The sequence below is a fragment of the Opisthocomus hoazin genome, chromosome Z (genome assembly GCF_030867145.1).
Source record: "Opisthocomus hoazin isolate bOpiHoa1 chromosome Z, bOpiHoa1.hap1, whole genome shotgun sequence".
NCBI lineage: Eukaryota > Metazoa > Chordata > Aves > Opisthocomiformes > Opisthocomidae > Opisthocomus > Opisthocomus hoazin.
In genome coordinates this window covers 66643573-66664407 of record NC_134454.1, presented here as the reverse complement: position 1 = coordinate 66664407, position 20835 = coordinate 66643573, and the positions used below count along the sequence as shown (strand labels likewise).

Sequence of the window (20835 nt, the reverse complement as noted above, 5' to 3'; positions counted from 1 at the left end):
ACTATAATTTGCTTGTAGAAACTGCCAGTTTACTTTATTAGATACCAAATTTTTCATAAATTTTCTATTCATTTATTTTTGTACTATGTTGTACTTATTCTCATAATTATTAAAAAGATGTAATTTAAATCTATATATGTATTTCATATAGCTTAGAATGTCTACTCACAGCCTACAATGAAAAAATTGTCAGCTTTCCTATATCTGTAAATGTTACCATAGCTTTAAAATTGGCTTTTCTTCGTGACATTAGAACATGTACAAGGAGGGAAGAAAGGGAAAACTAGCACATTTCAGCATTATTTTGTTCAACAATAACTGCATTAATATAAACATAATCTACTATTAAAGAGTAAAAGACACACCCCACCCCCCCGCTACATTATCAGAGCTATGAACCACATGTAACAAAGCACAAATTCTGTGTGGACACACATGGTAATTTTTTTAATTACTCTCACGTCGACTAGCAGTGAAATACTGTCAATTGATATGATGTTATGGTAATTTTTTTGAGAACATACAATCTTCATATTTATGTTTTTATAGCAATAGAAGGTCAGCACTTACTCTTTACTTTTTTAACCATATGCCCCATACCATGTCACATGAGAAAGCTCTCCTCTTTCTATGTAGTGCTCCATATACTTCTAGCCAATGTCATAAAAGCATTAGTTATAGCTTCCTAACAGCATTCAAACTGCAACTGACCCTTAAATGACATTACAAATAAAAGCAAAAAGAATTAAAAAGTATGGTCTTGAAAAAATCAGTTTAATTTAGGATCACAAACATTGACTACATTTATTGAAACCACCTGATATTGCATGGTTCCCCTCAAGGGAGGAACCAAGGTTAATTAGTTACTTCACCTTCTATTTCCATGTCTTAGTGTGGATTTTAACCTTAACTGCTGTTTTCCTGCAGTTGGAGATCTTCATACCATTTGGAGCATCCCTAATCCTTTATTCTGAAGTAATGCGGAATTTAAAACTTTGGCTTCGTTAAAACATATTACTTCCCTAAAAACCTGTGAAACAAACTAACTGAATAATGGTTAGTGTTATAACAAACACACCTGCCATGAAATGAAACACAATTTTAGCATAATTTCATCATAACATTTTCCTCATTTAATTCCTAAGTGTCATTCTTCTCTGAGTTATGGCTGATGACAAACACCCCATCAAACACAGTTTTTATATATTAGCATCATTTAGTATTAAATAACATATTAAGCTCTTAAAAGCACAGCAAATTCTAATTTACTGGAAAAATGCCACCTATTCAGAAACCTGAGCTTTCTTAGGGGGAAAGGACTGGCTTCTATGGGAATATAAGAAAAAGCAGAGCACAAACTTCTCCTCCTGGTTTACATTGCCATAGCTATCCAGCTTTCATGCCACAAGAGTAACATCATGTCAGGTTTGTGTGCTACACAGTACCAGAGTATGAATGTATCGGGTCTCTACGCTGCAGGTCAAACTGGAAAGTATTGGCTCTAATCAGGAGGTAAACTTCTGAGCTCAGATTTCCTCTGGAAATTCATGATGCCCTGAAGGTTATAACAACTTTCCTCTTCACCCCCATTTGTTCTTACACTTTTGTTAAGATCTCTTAAGTGTTATTACATTCCTTTTCCTTGATTAGAATGCCTTAATGTTAGATAAATTATTTTTGTACTGCAGATTTTAAACTTCAGATAATATTTCACAGATACTCAGACGAAAGTCTTTTTCATACTGTAATCATACACGTCACAGAAAGCCAAACTGTTTTTCTAGCCTTATGTTTATGACATTTCATTTTATATGCACAAAACATCACTAAAATTGAAGTCTCAAGACTTTTTATAGAAGTTGTATGCTTTATATGTGCAGTATTACAAAAGCAGACATAAAACAGTGTTCCTTTAACAAAAAAGACTGGGGCAAGAGGTGGCAAGAGCAAGAATATGATTATGTATGGTATTCTATGGCTCATCCAGCCAAAAACTGGACACATTTTGGTTTGTTTTTTTTAACTAATAGAGTTACTTAGACTGTCCATAAAAATGTAAGGCATCACTCTCAGTCAATCCTAGGCATCTAGCAGGACCCTAGGCACCTAGCAGGGACAAGTTTTAACATGTTCTGGCTGGTGTTGAGGTGTTCATACACCGTAGGTTTGAGACAGTCTGTCAGCCCTGCTATAGTTGAAGACCCCACAATCATAGAATGGTTCGGGTTGGAAGGAACCTTACAGATCACCTAGTTCCAACACCCTGCCATGGGCAGGGACACCTTTCACCAGACCAGGTTGCTCAAAGCTCCATCCAACCTGGCCTTGAACGCTTCCAGGGAGGGGGCAGCCACAACTTCTCTGGGCAACCTGTGCCAGTGCCTCACCACCCTCATAGTAAATAATTTCTTCCTTATAGCTAATCTAAATCTACCCTCTTACAGTTTAACGCCATTAACCCTTGTCCTATCACTACACACCCTTGTATAAAGTTCCTCTCCAGCTTTTCTGTAGGCCTCCTTCAGGAGCTGCTATAAGGTCACCCCGGAGCCTCCTGTTTTCCAGGCAGAACAGGCGCAACTCTCTCAGCCAAGACGGAAGACGTCATCAGCATAGATAAAACAATGATGACAGCATCATCTGGACATCTGTTCATGGTAGAGCTGACAGTACGTGGTGTTAGTACAATTCAACCTAGTTGTGTGTCAACTATTTTTGAAAGCTGTATTGAAGTTTGGAATGTGTCCCTGTTACCTCAGACTGGAGACATTTCCTTTTAGGTGTACACCACATACATTCCTTGACACACATTTGTTCTAGAAAACATCTCACTCAAACTCAGGTCCAATAATGCAGCTGAGGTTTGACTGATCAAACTTGAAGCTCACTGATCGCTGAAGAACGAGAAAAAGACAATACAGACTAAAAAAAAGACTTTTTATTTAAAAAGTGCTAGAACTGCAGGCACATTTTAGCTGAATGAACTAATTCAGAACCAACTACATGCTTGAAAATATTGTTCATCTTGAAGTTAATTTAGTCCATTAGACTATAATCTATCTTCTTTGTCATACATTTTTTTCACCAAAATATGACTGCCAAACTCCTCTGAATTTCAATTCATTACACCTGCTGTAAGTCATTAGTAAATTCTTTTCTTACTCCAAGTTTTATGGGTGGCGCTCTATTCTAAATGTGGTCCACTATTCTCATGTTTTGACATTTCCTTCCCGACCCCTCCCTCCTATTGTTTTATTTGTTCTTTTTCACACTGTGATTTAGTTTCCGGATCTCAGCTAACTCCATAGGACTGCAACAATGAATGGCAGAATGCCTATCTTTTAGGGATATACCCCTTTCAATGGAACCTGGAATTCCATATCAGTTCAACTAAGCGTTGTGTAGAGCATGCATGGGGCAAGCTAGCAATTTTAGAAAGTATCCAAATTAAAAAGCATAGAGCAGAAAGTCACCTAACTCATCTGGTAGCGAAACAGAAAATGGGACTGGATCTTAAATCTTACAACTTGTCTGAGCACAGAAGCATATTCAAGCCTGCAAATAGTTGCTTTATTCATTAAGAAGAAGGTCAAACTTTGCTTGACAATGCAGGGGATACACATTCCATTCTCAATCTTGCCATGAGAAATCACTGGTTTTGATTTTTGCTTACCAGAAATCTTAAGCATTTCTTCAGTGTGAAATATATAAAGGTAGGAAAGGAAGCATTTTGCAAGTCAAGCATCACAAATTTCTAGAGACACTATTCTGAAGGCTAAAGGGCCCGCTCTGAATTTTACCTGATTCATGGAAGTATTAAGAGTAATAACTGCTGTTCTCAGAACCATGCATAGGGAGAAACAACCATAAAACTGTTAGTCTAACACCATCCTTTACTCCCTCAAGAGAAAAAACAAGAGTTAATCACAGTGTATGGTCATCTTCAATAAAAACAGATCTTTATGAGTCAACTGCACACGGCTTATCTGCACAAAAACTGGGTTATACGCATTTAAAAACTGCAAGTAGTAAGGAATGGAAGACAAAAATAATTTTTTAAATGCTTATTTTTAGCAGAAAGTATGACTGGCCATAATAATCACATTCACACTCTCAGTCTCCTTAAGTCTTCAAGACTAAGTGCTTTTCTGGATAATATTCTACAACCAAATGGAAGTTACTTCAATCAATACAAGGTTAAATGAGTTAAATGTAATACACTACGATATACAGAAAGTCAGATTGAACGATCTAATGACTTCTCATCGCTCTGTAATTTAATGAACGAATAGTAACTAAAACAAGTTAAGCCATAGATTCATCAGGGAATCTTACAAATCCATTTTGGAGAAACTGTGGATAATCTACCAAAACATATATATTATCATTATTGCTCTCTTTTAATCACAACAGAACTTCATTCCTCAGTTCAGTATTTTTTTAAAAAGCTCAGTATTCCATGACTACTATGTAACTAATAAAAAGATGACCTTTCAAAGTGCAATTCTCCTATTCTAATTTAATTGAGTGCTTTTTTGTTGTATATTAAATATCCAGCGTAGACATTTCCTTTAAATGCTTCTATTTTTCATTTGACAATGGAGCCAATTTCCTATTTCCCATGTATGTCTGAAGAGAAAAGCAATCATCATGGTACAAAGAAAAAAGTTTACAAGGCTCCCTGAAACAATTCTTTTACTCACATATTCAGGTACCTTCTAGTAGGTACTAGGAAGCAGGTAGTTGAGCGGAAATAACAACTTCCTTGATTTAGTCACAAAGGCATTCAGTCACAGTGTGGGTGAATGGAAGGTGATGCGTGGATACCACAAAACAGTATAGAACTTCAATATTTTTTGCCCACATATTCTTCCCAGCTTTTACTGAAGGTATCTACATGGCATATTGATTTCAACACCAAGCTTGCAGTGCAACTTCTTTAATTTTTGTGCATTGAATAAAAACTAAAGGAACATGATTTCTACTTCCTTTTAACACCAGCATTTGACATATCATGTCCTCTACAGGATAAAGTGAAAGCATGAAAGAGCTGAGATTTCAGAATTTTATAAGACCTTATGTATTAAGAAGCCAAAACATATGGAATGTAGAAGGCACAAATGGTTAAAAAAAATCCTGAGATCACAGGATATATCCTATTGCCGTATTGTTTTTATCAGATTCTAACCAAAGTCTAAGCTCTTCAAATCAATTCTTGACATCATGTCAGCTTTGCATGATAAAATAGCTGCATACATTTAAATGATTTTCATGCATCTGTGGAATAACCTGCATAAAATATGTAGTTGTATGACACATGGGTTAGAATGAAGACGTGGTATTGGAAGATGGTTGTTCTTGTTAAGCGTGTGACAAATTCACAGCAAGGTCACCCGTTACTATAAGAGGTATTAACAAGAATTTCAGAACTATGAGTGATTTTGTGGAGTTCTTTCCTCAACAGTGGAAATGTATTTTCCTTTATCTTTCAACTCATGCAATTGAAGGAAAAGAAGCAAGGATATGAAGATGAGGAGAATTACATGTGTTTTAAATGACACTTGTACAGATCTTATACAACTGCTTTTGGATTCTAAAATTCAACTACCGTGCAACTACAGTGGTTTTTTACATACGTAATATAAATGAGATCCTACTTGTGCAGTGCTTATCTTACGTGATAGGTGGCTGGGAATAACTGTTTATATCCAATTCCGTTTTTTGATCAGCAGATTGATAGCTTCCATTTCAGTCTGCATTGGAACTTTTAGCAGTTGCATCAGCTAACAATTGGAAAAACATGTCATCCATAACTCAGTGTTGGTCAACCCATATAAACAAAGAAGGAAACCTCTTGATAACAGAAGGTGCCCAGTCTTTTTTAGAGTCATCACAATGTACTAACAATGCTGTCTTTTGAAGGAAGACCTGAAATATTTCCAGACCAAACTCTACTCAGATTTTACCGGTCTCATAACATCATGCTCTTTAAAATGATATGCTGATAATTAAAAAGTAATGTGCAAATGCTCTGTGACTGTTTTATATACTTCATGCTTGAGTGAAAGATGACCAAAAGTGTATGAATATTGACAACAAAATACATATCTTCATGAAAATATTTTGAATTACGTTTAAGACAAAATAACAAAAAACAAAAAAAATTACCTTTTAACCGCTTTTGTTTCATAAAGAAAAGTAGACAAAAGTAAGAGAAAAAAAAAAAGGATCATTTTCAAAGCCAAATATTTAAAAATACGAAACAGAGCATGAAGGTTGAGCCAAATCTCAAAAGCACAGATTTAACTGGAATCTGAAATCAAAGGGTGAACAATGAGTCTTCAGTTCTAAATTTAAAGCGCTTGGTAATATATACTAAATAAAATGTACTGCCACTCATGAACACTATACACAGAAGCATGGAGCACCAGAATAGAGATGGTACCGCCATGCCGGGGGCGGGGGGGGGAGGAATCTGTTATTAAACTAATATTAAAAAGGTGACACATTAAAACTTTTTTTTTTTTTTAAACTCACTCACTTGTGACCAATCTCATGTGCAATGGTAAATGCTGAACCTAGGCCAATGTCTTCATTAATGCTGCAGCTCCTTTCAGGCTCACACATTCCAGCCACAGAGGCCAAGCCTGAATAAACAGAAGGAGACACAAAGGGTCATGCCAAGGTGTTTCAGTCTTAAAAGCCCTAGTTATAAATGCCTGGATTCTTTTTAATAACCTCTACGCACAGAAGGAGCAGTTGGCAAAAGGTTAACTTTCTAGTCATTTGCAAAATCACTGGGGGGAATTTCATTTTGCCGGCTAGACATTAATATTTTTTGAACTGCAGTCAGTGCTGGAAAATGTCTAGACTAGGGGTTAGATTTATAAATTTTACTTCTGGTAACTTGGGACCACCTAGCAACTTGAGCCAGGAGAGGGAATTCAAGAAAGCATTTCTATTTTAACATTCTTAAGCCTGAAGAAAGCAAAAATGTATCCACACTATTTTTCTAAAGAAATCTGTTTAAGTTTAGTGGGTTCATAAAAACATACAAGCAACTTTTTAAGCTATGAAAAGCCTCACATGGTACATTAAATAAATTAAAAAAACAAAACTGAATGCGTCAACAAAGAGAGAGGAGACATGTTAATAACAAGCATTCATTTAACCATGGAAGTCTTTGCCATTTATCAGCCATCATCTTCAGGAATTAAAACCTTGTTGTATTATAAGCACTTTTAAAAACTTTCTTTCAAGGGAGAAGGCCACTGGTATTTACAGACTATGGCTCTTCTGTATCTTACACATTCTTCACCAACAGATTATCACACAACGTACTGCAGTCAGAATTTAGAGCCACTAGAGAAAGCTCTAAACATCAGATGTATTTAATATATTTCTCCCTAGAGCGTCTTATCTGAAAGAAGTAGTAATCCTCTCTTTAAGGAAATTACCTGCTCAGTTAACTACACTGTAACAAAAAATTGACTGGAAAAAGTGTAACTTTGGTTGTGGAATGAAGGGAATGGGGCAGTGAGGGAGGAGAGAGAAATCATACTCTTTATACGAGCAGGCACTTCAAACTGTTCTGTAAGCAAGCAATAAGACAGCAAGTGCTTCCTAGCTGTGTCCACATTAGCAATTAATTTGGATCCATAGGAGTGCATCAGCAGAGTGAAGCACTGATATAGAGGCTCTTCACATTCCTTTGTATGTGGGTTGGACACTCTGCTTTGGACTAGTTTACACCCATAGGCTGAACATGTTCACTACACATGTGGTTTAAAGCCTTCTAAAGTGAAAAAAATGTTACAGGATACCATGAGAATACCCCCTATAGTGATTTAGACAAACCTAATTTTTCCCGTAGGCACATATGGAGCATTTGGGAAGTATGTGTTCTGACTTGGTTTTCACCAAAATGAATCTACTTTGCACACACCAAAACTACTCTGATAACCAAACTGACATGGGCAAAAAGTGACAATGTGCATCTGTAGAATTTGCATCCAAACAGTACTACTGCTATAAATAAATCATTGGTGTAGACACACCCACTGAAGACAGGATAAAGCATCAGAAGAAAAAAAAGACTATCCACTGAGAAATTTTTTTTGTATTTTGAATTTGTATTTTTTTTTCCATCTGCAACCTGCAGAAAATACAATAGCTACAGTTCACCTACGCTACTCTGAGTAGGATGCTCTGAAGGCAACACAGCAATACTTATAAGCCAACTGTTACGTTCCCCTGGAAAGTCCACCACATTTGAGCGAAGTCATCTCTATCGTCAGATGTTATAACTGAGCACTTGCTTCAGCGACTTACAGGACCAGATTAACGTAATTCCATGCCATACTTGCAGAAAGTGACAGAGATCAAGTCAAGAGCTCAGTCTATAGCTCAGATTTAAAAAAAGGAGTTGCCCTTCACTGGAGCCACAGACATGCTGGAAAAACAACTGAGATCTATCTGTTCTAAGAGGTTTCATGAAAGATTCCCTGATTTAGGAAACTGGAATAGGACAGAGATGTCTATGCCACACAAAATCCTTTACTTCTGTTTCTTCCTACAATACCAATGATTCAGGTTTCTTCTGACCGTTTGAGACATCTCAGACTTTTGTTCACAGACTCCTTAAATACATGCTTAACTTTAGTTACTGGAGGTCAGTGGGACTTAAGCATATTTAAATGCTTTGCAATAGAGGGCCACAGGGCCTTGTCTCTTCTCCAATTCAATGCCTATAATGCAAATAAATCGTCATGGTTGCGTTGTCAGGGGTCCTATAACACTGAGTTGGAACTGATACCATATGTGATTTTTATTTAAAAAATAAAAAAAAACCCAAGCCTTTGTTCAATAACACATTTGCCAAAGTCTATCCTCTGTTATGCTGGATTCAAGTGAAGCAGAATTTGCCTTTATGCCAAAGTCTCATACAGTAAGAACTAGTACAGTAATGATCTGTGTTAAAAATACCACATAAAAATATCGAATAGTTCATGTATGAATGTATGCTCTTTCAAACTTTCTTCTTTCAACACTTGCAAAGACAATTCTATGACATCAATATAGACAGTCTCTTCAGTTTTGTCTCCTCCACACAGATGTCAAAGAAAATTAGTTACTTTTAGAAATTCCTCCGCATCATCTGCCTCCTACTAGAACATGCTGTGGATATTGTTTATATTTACAGCAGGCAAAATTCTGTACCTTTCCCCATGTAAACCACATCTCTGTGCCAGAAGTGTCATGCTGACCTGAGCGAGACTTACAGAAAAATTAACATGAGTTAAGACTATCAAAGTATGCAGTAATACAGGGAAAGACAAAGCAAATACAATTATGAGCTCTAATTGAGAAAGGTATTAATAATCTGAACTAGTCAAATTAGAATTGTATCTTTAAATACCTCCAAGAAAGAGGCTTGTGAAAGGATGCAAACTGAAAAAAATTGTATGTTACGTTAGTCTTCGAATAATGTTTCTTTCATATATTAAAAGCACTAACTATACCATAGAAAATAACTTTTGGTGGCTAATTTGGGTATGTAGAGAACAATAGCTCTCCATCCTGCACCTAGGGCTGTTATATGTGCTCCTCCATTGTCAAAGCATTGTTTTAAGGTATTTAAATGTTACTGTAATATGTATCATTGTGGTATTTTTCTCTAAGTGTGTGAAAGGAACAATGTGAAGCTGTAGTCCCTGTGTACAACAGAAGAACAGTGTAAAGCTCAAAGCCTATTTCTTCTGGAAGGGTTTTTTTGTTTGATTGGTTGGTTTGGCTTTTAACTTTCCTGAGGTCTTTTACTCGTATTTTTTTTTAACTAGATCATGCAGACAGGTTAAATGGAAATAAACAGAAAGTTGTCTTCTGTAAGTTTGAGTCATCTGCTAGGTTTTACAAGAACTACAGCTGCCAGAGAAGAAATACACAGCAGCAGATCACTGAATTTAAACTTCCAGCAACGCATCAAAGCCGAAACCCACCTAGGTTACCTTTTATTGTACATGTTTATAAAACAATTACATTTTGAAAGCATAAACTTAAAAGATCTAATCAGTCAATAAATCATTAGCTGAGTATAAAGCAAGGAAACCGCAAATGCACGGCAAAATTTCTCTTTACAATCTTACCCAGTGTTCCACAAGGCTTGTTTTTATAAGTGCAGATATCATATCTGTTAAGGAGAAAAAAAAGTAGATAAAATATGTCAGAGAATCAAATTTATAAGATATTTTGAATACGTATCGCATATCTGTATCATAGTTCAAGTTGTCAGACCGCAATCAGCTTAATTATGTGCAGCCAGCTGGTGTCGGCATTTTCTACACTCTGGTGTAAACCACAAGCTGCAGTACACTCACAGCCGCTGGCCTCAGGCCAGTGGGACACCTGCCAGTAAGAAAAAAATGGTTAAAGTGGATCTTTGCAATCACTGGCTCCATAAGCACTCTACCATGCTGTTGCAAAGTTACAGCAGCATGTCTGTAGACTGCTACTGATTCTGAACACTTATCTTTTACTTTTTGAACATAACTGGAATCCCCTCACAGTCTCACACTTATCAACTAAACAATATTAACTGTAGCTCCTATTTAGATTCTAATTAAAAACTATAACTTTCAATTATTACATCAACAATCACATTAAAAAAACATTGTGAACTGCCATTGTAATTCCCTTCCCATTATGTTCCAATGACTATGTGTATCTTAAGAGCATAAGAAACTAAAACGAAAAACATATTTGCAAACAGCTAAATAACGTTGTTCAAGTACGATTTACATCTTCAAATACAGAAGCTCAACGAGTTTTTGTGTAGTTACATCAGTATCTGGAGCTGAAAATGGAATTAAAATGTTTTCTGCAGCACAGATAATAATAATAGCAGTGGCCACGCAGCTGTCAATTAATTAACTACACCTCCATGTTTTGAATATGAAATCCTATGATATGGCTAGTGATATGAGAACACTCCTAAAACACCTTCCATTTTCAAAGATACATAGTGATTTCCTTGCAGTATGTTTCAGAATAATTTCTATTCTTTTGAGTGGTGAGTGAAAAGAAAGACAAAAAGATAACATCTTTATGCTTTAATTTTTTACCCAGATAGTTACTAATTTCAGGCCACCAGACATTTCTGTCAAAAATAACAGTCAGACTGTTATTTTGTGGGAGTCTGATCATGAGACAGATACCTTTCAGTGACTAAAAGAGCTAAGGTCTGTCTGTAAGCCAAATCCATGGACAAAATAACAAAACTTAAAATTTGGAACAAACCCACAAAACTCTCTACCCATGTAGACTGCTGTGACCACATGAATTCCTGTGATTTTTAAAGGTACTGAGTGTGGAGCAGCTTGTGGGATTAAGCTCTAATTTTGAACTCAAATATTCATATGCACTGATCTCCTCAAGGTGGTTCAAACTCTGCCATCCTGTATGCACATAAAGCTCTCACTAATTTCCCATTTGCTGTTTGGAGAGGGGGACACAATCAAACCAGCATTCTTATATAAAACATGTTGGAATACAAAGCTTTAAGATGATACAGATACAGAGAGAAAGAAAGATTTTTACTGAGTATTTCTGCGTTTTACATATTTCAGGAAGCAAACTGATTTCTGCATTTAGGACAGAGCCTGAACCTAATCCTGTTTAAGTTCATGAACAATTATTCCTCAAAGCAAGCAGATAGAGCTCAGGCTTATTTAGTGAGAAAACCCAAACTTGCTCAAATTCTTTAAAATGTAGTTTAGAACTGAACAAAGTCAGTGCAATACACAGGAAGTACTGGGCTTCACGTTTTTTAATATCCAGTGCTAATAGGGAAAAACAATTAACGCATACATCCTTAGATAAAATGGATGTTTAAGAAAAAGCCAGTTCCACTAAACTCATGTAAAATGTTCTCACTGATTTCAGCACGGCTAAAGATTTGCCCTTACAGCCTATATCCGCTCACTCTCATACAGGTATGAATCTGAAGTTACCTCTCACCTTCAGTTCAGTTTCACAAGGAACTGTGCTAGGAAAGAATGATACAAATTAAGTCCTTTCCTCCTCTTACATTATCGAAAAACAAAGACTGTGATACCCTCCTGGTTCTGCTGGGTAGCAAGTATTCTTCATTATACATAGGCTAGCATTTGTAAGAAAACATGATGATAATGAAACTTAATTACATAATAAAACTAAGAAAAATATCATTTTATTTTCCAATACACTAATTTTTACAGAACATACCCAGGTAGTAATGTATTCTAATTATGCCTTCATTAAATACTCAAATTTTATAGGCAATAATTAATTTCCTATAAGGAGTATTCATACACTCTCTCATGCCCCAGTTTAACAGAAAAAAACTTTAAGTTTTCAATGTCCAGTGACCTACTTTACCTACATCATCTCCAAGCTCCTTTTTTTTTTTCCAGTTTTTTTCCTTTCATATGGATGGTTGCTGCTCTTATCATTTTTACATATAAAACTGCTCAATTTTGCATCTCTATATGATTTAACCAAATTGGAGTTAACCTGTGTTTTTGTTTCTCATACCACTCCCTCCAACCTTATTTTGAATTTCCAAGTAATCCATTTAACCCACAGATAATGTGTTCCAAAATGCAGAAGACTACAGAGTCAATATTTGCCAGATAGTAGCTTCAAGTCAAGAACCCCCTGAAATGATAAATCATCCAGATTACCCATGAGATTAGATAGGTCTAACTGCTATTTAAAAAAACAAAAACAGTACACCACAAAGGCAAAGATGGGTCATAGTTGTCACCAGGATCTTAGTAAATACTTCAGGAGCCAAAGACAACCAGAAGGTAAATAAATTCTCAAGCCAACAATTATCTCAACCAACCATTAAAAATGATAACAGTCACAAGAGTGATAGAAGAATGCAGTTTGCAAGATGTGAATATATTTTCTTTTTGATTCAGTGACAGAAAGTGTAGGAGGGCCACCACACAAAACTTGCACGTAAGAAAACATTCACAGGATGAAAAAAACTCTGGATGAGATGGTAGCCTGATCATTTTGAGACAGCCAAGGAAATCCTTTGCCCAAGTTGGAAGAGAAGATTATGTGCCTCATAATAAACTGGCTGCATATGTCCCTGAAACATGACCAGGCTGGGACAGTGGAATGTGGAAAGAGGTATGAGGCAACATTATTGCTTACATGTCCATTCCCACCCTGAATGGATCAGAAGTCATTTGACAAAGCAGATGGAAAAGTCTGGGACTTCTGGGCACACCTGCAGGGCTGCTGAAGGGCCTCAACAGACAGGTGGGAAATGCATGATGTATGTACAGCTGTCACTGACGACTCTGACTGACACATCAGCCAGAAAAACTGCAGAGATAGACTACTACCAGTTCAACAGCATGGTCGAGAACTGGAGCTGTCATGCCATGAATCAAACAGGATGTGTTACCACGCCCTGCGAGGGCACTTAGAAAAGAAAAATTTCTACTCACTTTCGGCAGGATATGAGCATGCCCCACGCTAAAATATACATCTATACCACTGAAATAAAAAGTGAAAGGGACCACACTCCTAGACACTGAAATTATACTATCTGTATTATCAAACTGTTTTAAAAGTCCACCAATTATTAAAAAATGTTCCTTGCAGTAATCTGGCCCATGACAACTAATCTCAAAGACTTCTCAGGAAAAGTTCAGAAAGTGGCCACACACAACAATGAACAAGTAAAACATATGAAGCTACTCTCTTCTGGAGAAGAGAGGAATATTTCTTAATGAAAAAGAGTTTAGGAAACAAATAATATAATGACAGCTGATTGCTGAGGAAAAACCTGCCAAGATGGCTAGAATATATGCATAAAAAGTACATCAATGTATGAAAATCCAGGCTAGACAAAACCAACAAATAGGTATGACTGGACAGAAAGCTCTTCATAAGTTTGAGACAGCTGACGATGTACTCCATATACATAATACTACAGGATTTGCCAATGAACCTGCTTGAAAAGGTTGTCAGAAAATAAAGCCTAAGAACTGGTTTTGTCCTGACTAAGAGGAAACAGAGCTAACTACTACAAATTATTAAGTGTTCATTTTAGGGAACATTTCCAAATTTGTTAACTCTGAAAGGAAGGTTTTATTTTTCACTTGTTTTAAACCACATTATACTTTTTGACACTTGCTTTTTATTACTGTGGTTTTCAACAATAAGCTATCCAAATAAGGACTGTCCTTTTCATACACCCATGCTTAATGATAAACATAATGGGTTCACTAGAATTTGACCTTTTTAATTTTTATTCTTCATGCTATGCAACACGACGTATCTATGTACTCCATCATGTATGTTTTATGTTTGAATAAATGTTAAGAGACCAGACCAAAAAAACCCTATTATAAAAAATTAAGTTAACCTAGGTCCAAAACCTAGAACTATAAACTGAACTACTGCTGAACCAAACTGAAATGTCAGACTTCCCTTATCGGGACCAAAAAACTGAAGCTATCTGACAATTATAACTCCTATTTATAAATTATGGAAAATAATTTTTAAAAAGTAGTTTGTGGTTTCATCATATTCTTTTGCATACATATAGTTGGCTGTGATTAAAAAGTGGTTATTTTGCACATACAGATAATGTCACTAATGCTAGAGAACTGTATGGAAAAATAGTTACAAAACAAATACTGGCTTTTGGTTAGTTTTTATAAAAAGCTTTGTATCATAATTCTGCAACTGTTCATCACTCTTAAGAGAATTTGGTCATTCATTAGATTTGCACAGGTTACAAACAGCAACGCTCTTTATAATGCAATACTTTTTGATGTGTTTCTAAAAACTTTACTACAGCATATCGTTAGCCTTACAGAAAGTGGTACACCGCAACAGCATTCTGCCTTAAAATAAAGTACACGTCTTATTTGCTTTCCTCCTCAGAAACCTCAAACCAAAAAGAGGCATTTAAACCAAGGAAGGAAAAGCATAATATATATGGTTACACATCACTCAGCGGAAATAGCTTTTTCTATTATTAGTTTCCCATGTCTTTAAAACTGCCATTGACAACCAAAGTCTGGCTCTATTTTACTTTATTCTGATACTTAGCTTGAGTGGGTAAATGAAATTCTGAGTTACAGCTAGAAAAAGTATCACTGCTATAAGTTCTAATTCTCCTGATTTATATTAAAAGAAATATTTTAAATTGTTCCATTGTAGATGGAACATTTCCATACCACCTTTTCTAAACTGGAAATCTGGTACAAACAGTAAAAATAAACTCCATTCTGAAATGATTTTTTTTAATGTGGTCATTTGTCTTCATCAATTTTGGCAATATAACATTAGAACAGCAGTTGTAAATTTACCATGATCAGCAGTACTATCAGTGTACTCAGGACAGACGTACAAAGCTGATTTTGAGACTATGACTTACTAAATGATTCTCTCAATGCAGATTCCACCCCTACAGTGTCTCAAAAAAACTTCAACTAAGTTCATGAAAAATACATTAACAGAGAGGTTTTCTTCAATGCTATGTTGATGTGTTATTCAAGCATATAGCAGAGCTATTGCAAAAGACACTAATTACATGGAAACAGAGAACTTCATAAATGACTTTCTAAACAAAAGTAGTTCTAAATGCAAGATGAAGACCCTGAGATGGTTCTCAGCTTGAGATATACCCTAGGCCATGTTACACCATTTCAAATCACTGATAAAAAGTCATCACATTTTAAAACCTTGTTATTTTGAGGAAATACTACATTCAGCCTTTTTAGTCATCTTTTGCTTTCTAAGACTATCTGTATTTTGTACATTTTTGGCACTCTTCAGGGTTTATTCTACAGCCATCCAGATTAAAAGCTTGCTTTTCCAATGTAAGCCATGATCCTCATATAGAAACGTGTCCTTCCCAGCTACAGCAATGAGAAGGGAATGAAGTAATGGAAAGTACAGAGTAACTGCTACAAACTGTTAGATCACAATCTACTTCAGCATCCAAGAGAGACATCTACAGAAACTTAAAAGAACAGTGTCACTGTTCTGCTAGTACAAAAATACCTACTCAAACAGCATGAATACTGATGACTAGTTCAGATATGACACGTCTCAGAGAGCAGCATTTGCTCCTGTGAAAGTGCTATTAAGTGGATTAAAACTAGATAGTTATTGTCAACCAAGTTTATACAAATAGGCCTATCCTACTATAAACATACTTTTGAGTGATATCCACATGGCAGCCATAGCAGGATCAATAGACTCAGCCTAGGGTAAGTACCCAAAGATCCATCTTGCTTCTTTCCATTTTTACACCCCGCACCAAGTTCTGTACTTCTGCATTTAACATTAGCACCCAAGCTAACTAAAGAGGTTTGACTGCATATTGGAATCACTTTACTGTTAGCAGTACAGACAGCATAAGCCATCACACAGAAGGTGCTCCAGGCCTTCTAGCAGTTGTAGTGCAATCTTAGATGAATACATCTCCTTCTTCAGAACATGTTAAATCTATTTCAAGCTAGGCTTTAGGTCCCTTCAACTCTGGGACTCCTCAACCAGGCATCTTTCAACAAAACCACTAAAACACACTTTATCTGGATAAACCCTAGGAAGATTTCAAATCCGTAGAAATCTGAAAATTAATTATGATAGTAAGGCACAAAACTTGCAAGCTGGAGACTGAACCTATAAAAATATTCAGAATTTAAATCTATCAGAAACACAGGGAGTGTTTTCAAAACTTTTCTGTGGCATATCTAATTTTCTTTCCATGGGCTAGCTCCTGATCCACAGTAAAAAATTTTATACCAGTGCATCAGAAATGTAGACCTACCCACCTGAGTAACAACTGTGACTTCATTACCATTCAGAGACAACTGAGAGATTCAACATCTGCACTATCACCAGAATATAAGTAATTCTTAACTTGCTGTACGCTGTCTCTCAAAAGTGATTCCATAGATTTACTGCATTCTTAGTACTGAGCCAAAATTTAGACTGGAGTTATATGGATGTGATTAGCTAAAGCTGGCCTAGAGAACAGAACAGAAATTTTTGCATACATACTCCAAGTACACTGCTAATAATTTTTCTATCAGTGCATTCAGGAAAAAGTCTGGCAACTAATACATAAAGCCTTTGTTCAAAGGACATGCACTCAGTACAGCTCAAGCAGCTCGTAGGGCAACGTTTTTTAGAGTGTGCTAATGCAACAAAGTCTGGGAAAAAGGAAGACTAGCAAAACTAATTACATAGGCGTGGTTGGGGGCATCCTGCCACACAGCAGAAAATATTATGCTAAACCATTTATAGGAAGCCACTAGTCTAGACTTTTGGCAGGAGGAAAACACAGCCAGCAGCTATGATTACTAACCAAGTGTTAGTTCTGTTGTATGGAAATAAATGAGAAATTATAGCAATAACATATTGCATATATATTTATAAGTTTTGCTGTGGATATGGCCTTTCTTCCTTTTCTGATTTGTGAATATCGTAAATTATTTATTTACAAGTCTCTCAGAAGTTCACACATGTCTTTATGTATAAAATATCCGTTTTATCTGCCCTTACTCACATGGTATATGGGATAAAAGGCTCGGTACTTGAGGTAGGTTGTAAAGAGTAGCAGTTCATTAGGATGACACACCACACCTGGTACAAAAATGAGAACATAAGAATTGCTACATGGACCAGACCAAAGATTCCACTATCCAGTACCGTGCCATCAGGATGATCTAAGAGAATGCCCAAGAAAGAATAACACCAGTGCAAGCATAAAATGACAACTACCCCAATACTGTCTCAACTTCAAGTACCTTCAGCTCAGACTTTTTGAGACAGATGTGCTTCTGGATATTTAGTCACTGTAAATGGATTTTTCTTCTGTGAACTTGCCTAGCCAACCTTTCAACAACATCAGCAGACTCTTGCATAAAGGGCTGCCTCCCTTCTCCTTGTTTTGAGCCCTTCTTCTGCTAAGTTTACTGGGCTGTCTCCAGTTCATGTACTGAATGACGCAATGAACAATTGTTCCTTGTTTATGCCCTCCATATAATCTGTAACTTCGCAGATCACTGTAATATCCTCCCAAATTTGACTTTGCCAAAACTGGGCTCCTCCAAGTAAGATAGTCCTCAAATTAGTCATTCCTTGTAAAGAAAGTCCTGTATATTTTTCATCATCCTTGCTTCTCTTCTCCAATTCTCCTGAAACCTTTTGAGATAAGGCCAGAATGACACTAGATATATACAAGATGCAGGTATATCATGCCTAGTTTACTCAATAGCATAATAAGGTTCTTTTTTCTTCTCCCAATAATTGTTAATACTTCATTTGTTGGATTAACAACTATCTTTTACATGTAGCCCACACCTTTTCAGTAAAATCATAATATTTTCAAATAATAGAATCAAAAAAGGAAAGAAGAGCAGTGATTTTCTTCTGTTACTCCTGGTTGATATTTTTAAAAAATTTCTAAGACAAGGATTGAAACTCTTAAGCATGTACTGTTACAACTTATTTTTCCTGAACACGATGAGAACAACATGCCCTGTGCTTGCGTCCAGTTAAACAATCACAAAGTATTTGGGTAATCACAGAGTTGTATTTACAGAGAGCTAAATTTCAGTAGCTTAACACAGAAATCAGAAGCTTCTTCAGTCAATGGAAAAAAATTGATCTGCTGACTTCTTTCTTCGGTCAAAAAGAAAGACAATCACTCCATTCAAATGATTTTTAACCCTGACTAGACTCAGTGAAGTTACTACCCCTAGCAGAGTAGCACTATTTAGAATTCCATTTTCTAAAGGGGTCAAATACAGGAATAAAGTTTTCTGGATTGTCAAACAATCGATTTAATTGACTCAAGACATAACCAAAAACAGAATTGCAAAACCTCACAATTCTCCTGACCAGCTGCATCTCTTACTATTGCTATTGTTTGCTGCTAATTTTTTTAACCACTAAATAATTAATGGTCTTAGCCAAAAGATGACTAAATGGAATAGCTTCAAAACTAATCTTGCTCAAAGACCATAAACAATTCAGTGGCTTAACAGACTGCATTTCACACACCTGAAAAATTCCTAGGTTTTGCTAGTGTTTGGAGTACAATTTCTCATGCTTTAGTGTTTCCAAACTTATTGTTCAGAATTGCATAATATATTTCACTCCACTTTGGCAGGTGGTTGAGGGAGCTCAAAGGGTAGACATTTCTTCTGCAAGAATCTGGACCATGAATATTTGTCAGCATTACTTATGACCTTGTAATTTTCAAGCAGGACTAACTGTCCTAAAATTACAATATAAGCAAATACCTTTCATTGCAGCTAAATTAATGTGCAAACTAAGGAACTGCCTGTACCTCTTCTTCCCTATTTACTCAATCACTTAGCACTCCCTTTTCCAAGCTGCTGGGAGTAATAAATGAGAGATTTGCCATGGGTCTGGCTGAAGCAGTGTGAAGGTCATCCAAATGCAAGCTCAGTGCTATCCAAAGAGCCATATTAAAAGGTCTGGAAAAGAATCACGCTCATCTGGAAGCTGAATGTGATCAGCTCTACAAAATACCAAGTTCCACAGTTTTCAGAACACAACCTGAACAAAATGTTCAGAAAAAAATAAAATAATGATAACACTATATTTAATAATGAAGACATGATGCCCTAATATAATATTACAAATACCTACAACAGAGATTTGACTCCAGCAGCAGCACTGGATAGTCATAAAGTACTATCCCTTCAGCAACTCAGTACAAAGCTAATTTAGAAACAAAGGTTTGTAAGTGGCCATATGGGAAAGAAATAATGAATTTTGGCAGCTTCCATCCTTCTAGTTCCGACATGAAAGCATCTTTTCCTTCAAGACGATAACTGCGTAACTCAGAGTTTATTGACAACGAAAGATGAGCTGAGTCAGCTTAGTGTGTGACAAAACAGGCCTAAAACAGCTTGTAGTGCCTTGCTGGTGCTTTGTACCGTGTTGCTCATCTGTCTAAACTATTACACAGACTCCTAATTTGTACTGGCATCAGTGTACTCTGTGTAGGTCTGGGAGACTTCTCAACAGAGTCATGTAAGTCAGCATGCTCTTAATAAAACAAAACATATCACCCATAAGTCATTTAAGAAGTACATCTCAACTTTGGAAAGAAATTAATCAATGAAACACATTAAAAAATAGTTACATGATCTGAGTATTCTTCTCTCTCCACAGACCAAGGCCACGATTTGACACTCCAGTTAGTCTTATACAGAATCTAAAGCTATTACTGAAAGAGCTCTTAAGTTTCATCATTGTTAAGTCACTAGCAAGGTTACAGGAATTCCAGACTACCAAAATTACATCTCACAGCAAAACAGAAAAATCTTATTGCCACTGTTTTGGAATTTTTTAAATAATAACAGATGAGAAGTTGTCCGAATTGTTTGCAAATCACTTCTTGATCTTTTGATTTTTTTGGTCGAATTGGCACCAGGGGGGGAAAAAAAAAAAAAATCAAATACCTGTTTGATTTGAAACAAAGCAATATTTCAGCTTTTTTAGTTTCTGCATTTCTAAGTATTCTTAACTGAATCTTATCTACAAGAATTAATCATAACTCGGTTTTACAGGGGAAGAGGTCTCCCCATTTATCCACAGACCAGATTCAGTAACTGTAACACCAGAGCAAATGTTTTCATCACACCCCTCCAAAACTGATATGAGACTCAGCTATCAAAGATCATCACTATGTTTGCACAGTGTGACTGCAAAAAACAATGCCAGTCACTCTAACAACTTTTGTAATATACACATGTATCATCTTCTACCTAGAGAAAC

At 36.1% G+C, this 20835-nt stretch overlaps 1 protein-coding gene across 1 annotated transcript in view; it reads right to left on the bottom strand.

The window, feature by feature from the left end:
• ADAMTS6 (ADAM metallopeptidase with thrombospondin type 1 motif 6) overlaps positions 1–20835 on the bottom strand; it is a 151489-nt gene that overhangs the window by 86940 nt on the left and 43714 nt on the right. Inside the window, exons 8-9 of the mRNA XM_075447303.1 lie at positions 10146–10189; positions 6542–6647 (exon numbers count right to left, since the gene is read on the bottom strand). Coding sequence (XP_075303418.1) covers positions 6542–6647; positions 10146–10189 — 150 coding nt within the window. The remainder of the gene's footprint in view (positions 1–6541; positions 6648–10145; positions 10190–20835) is intronic.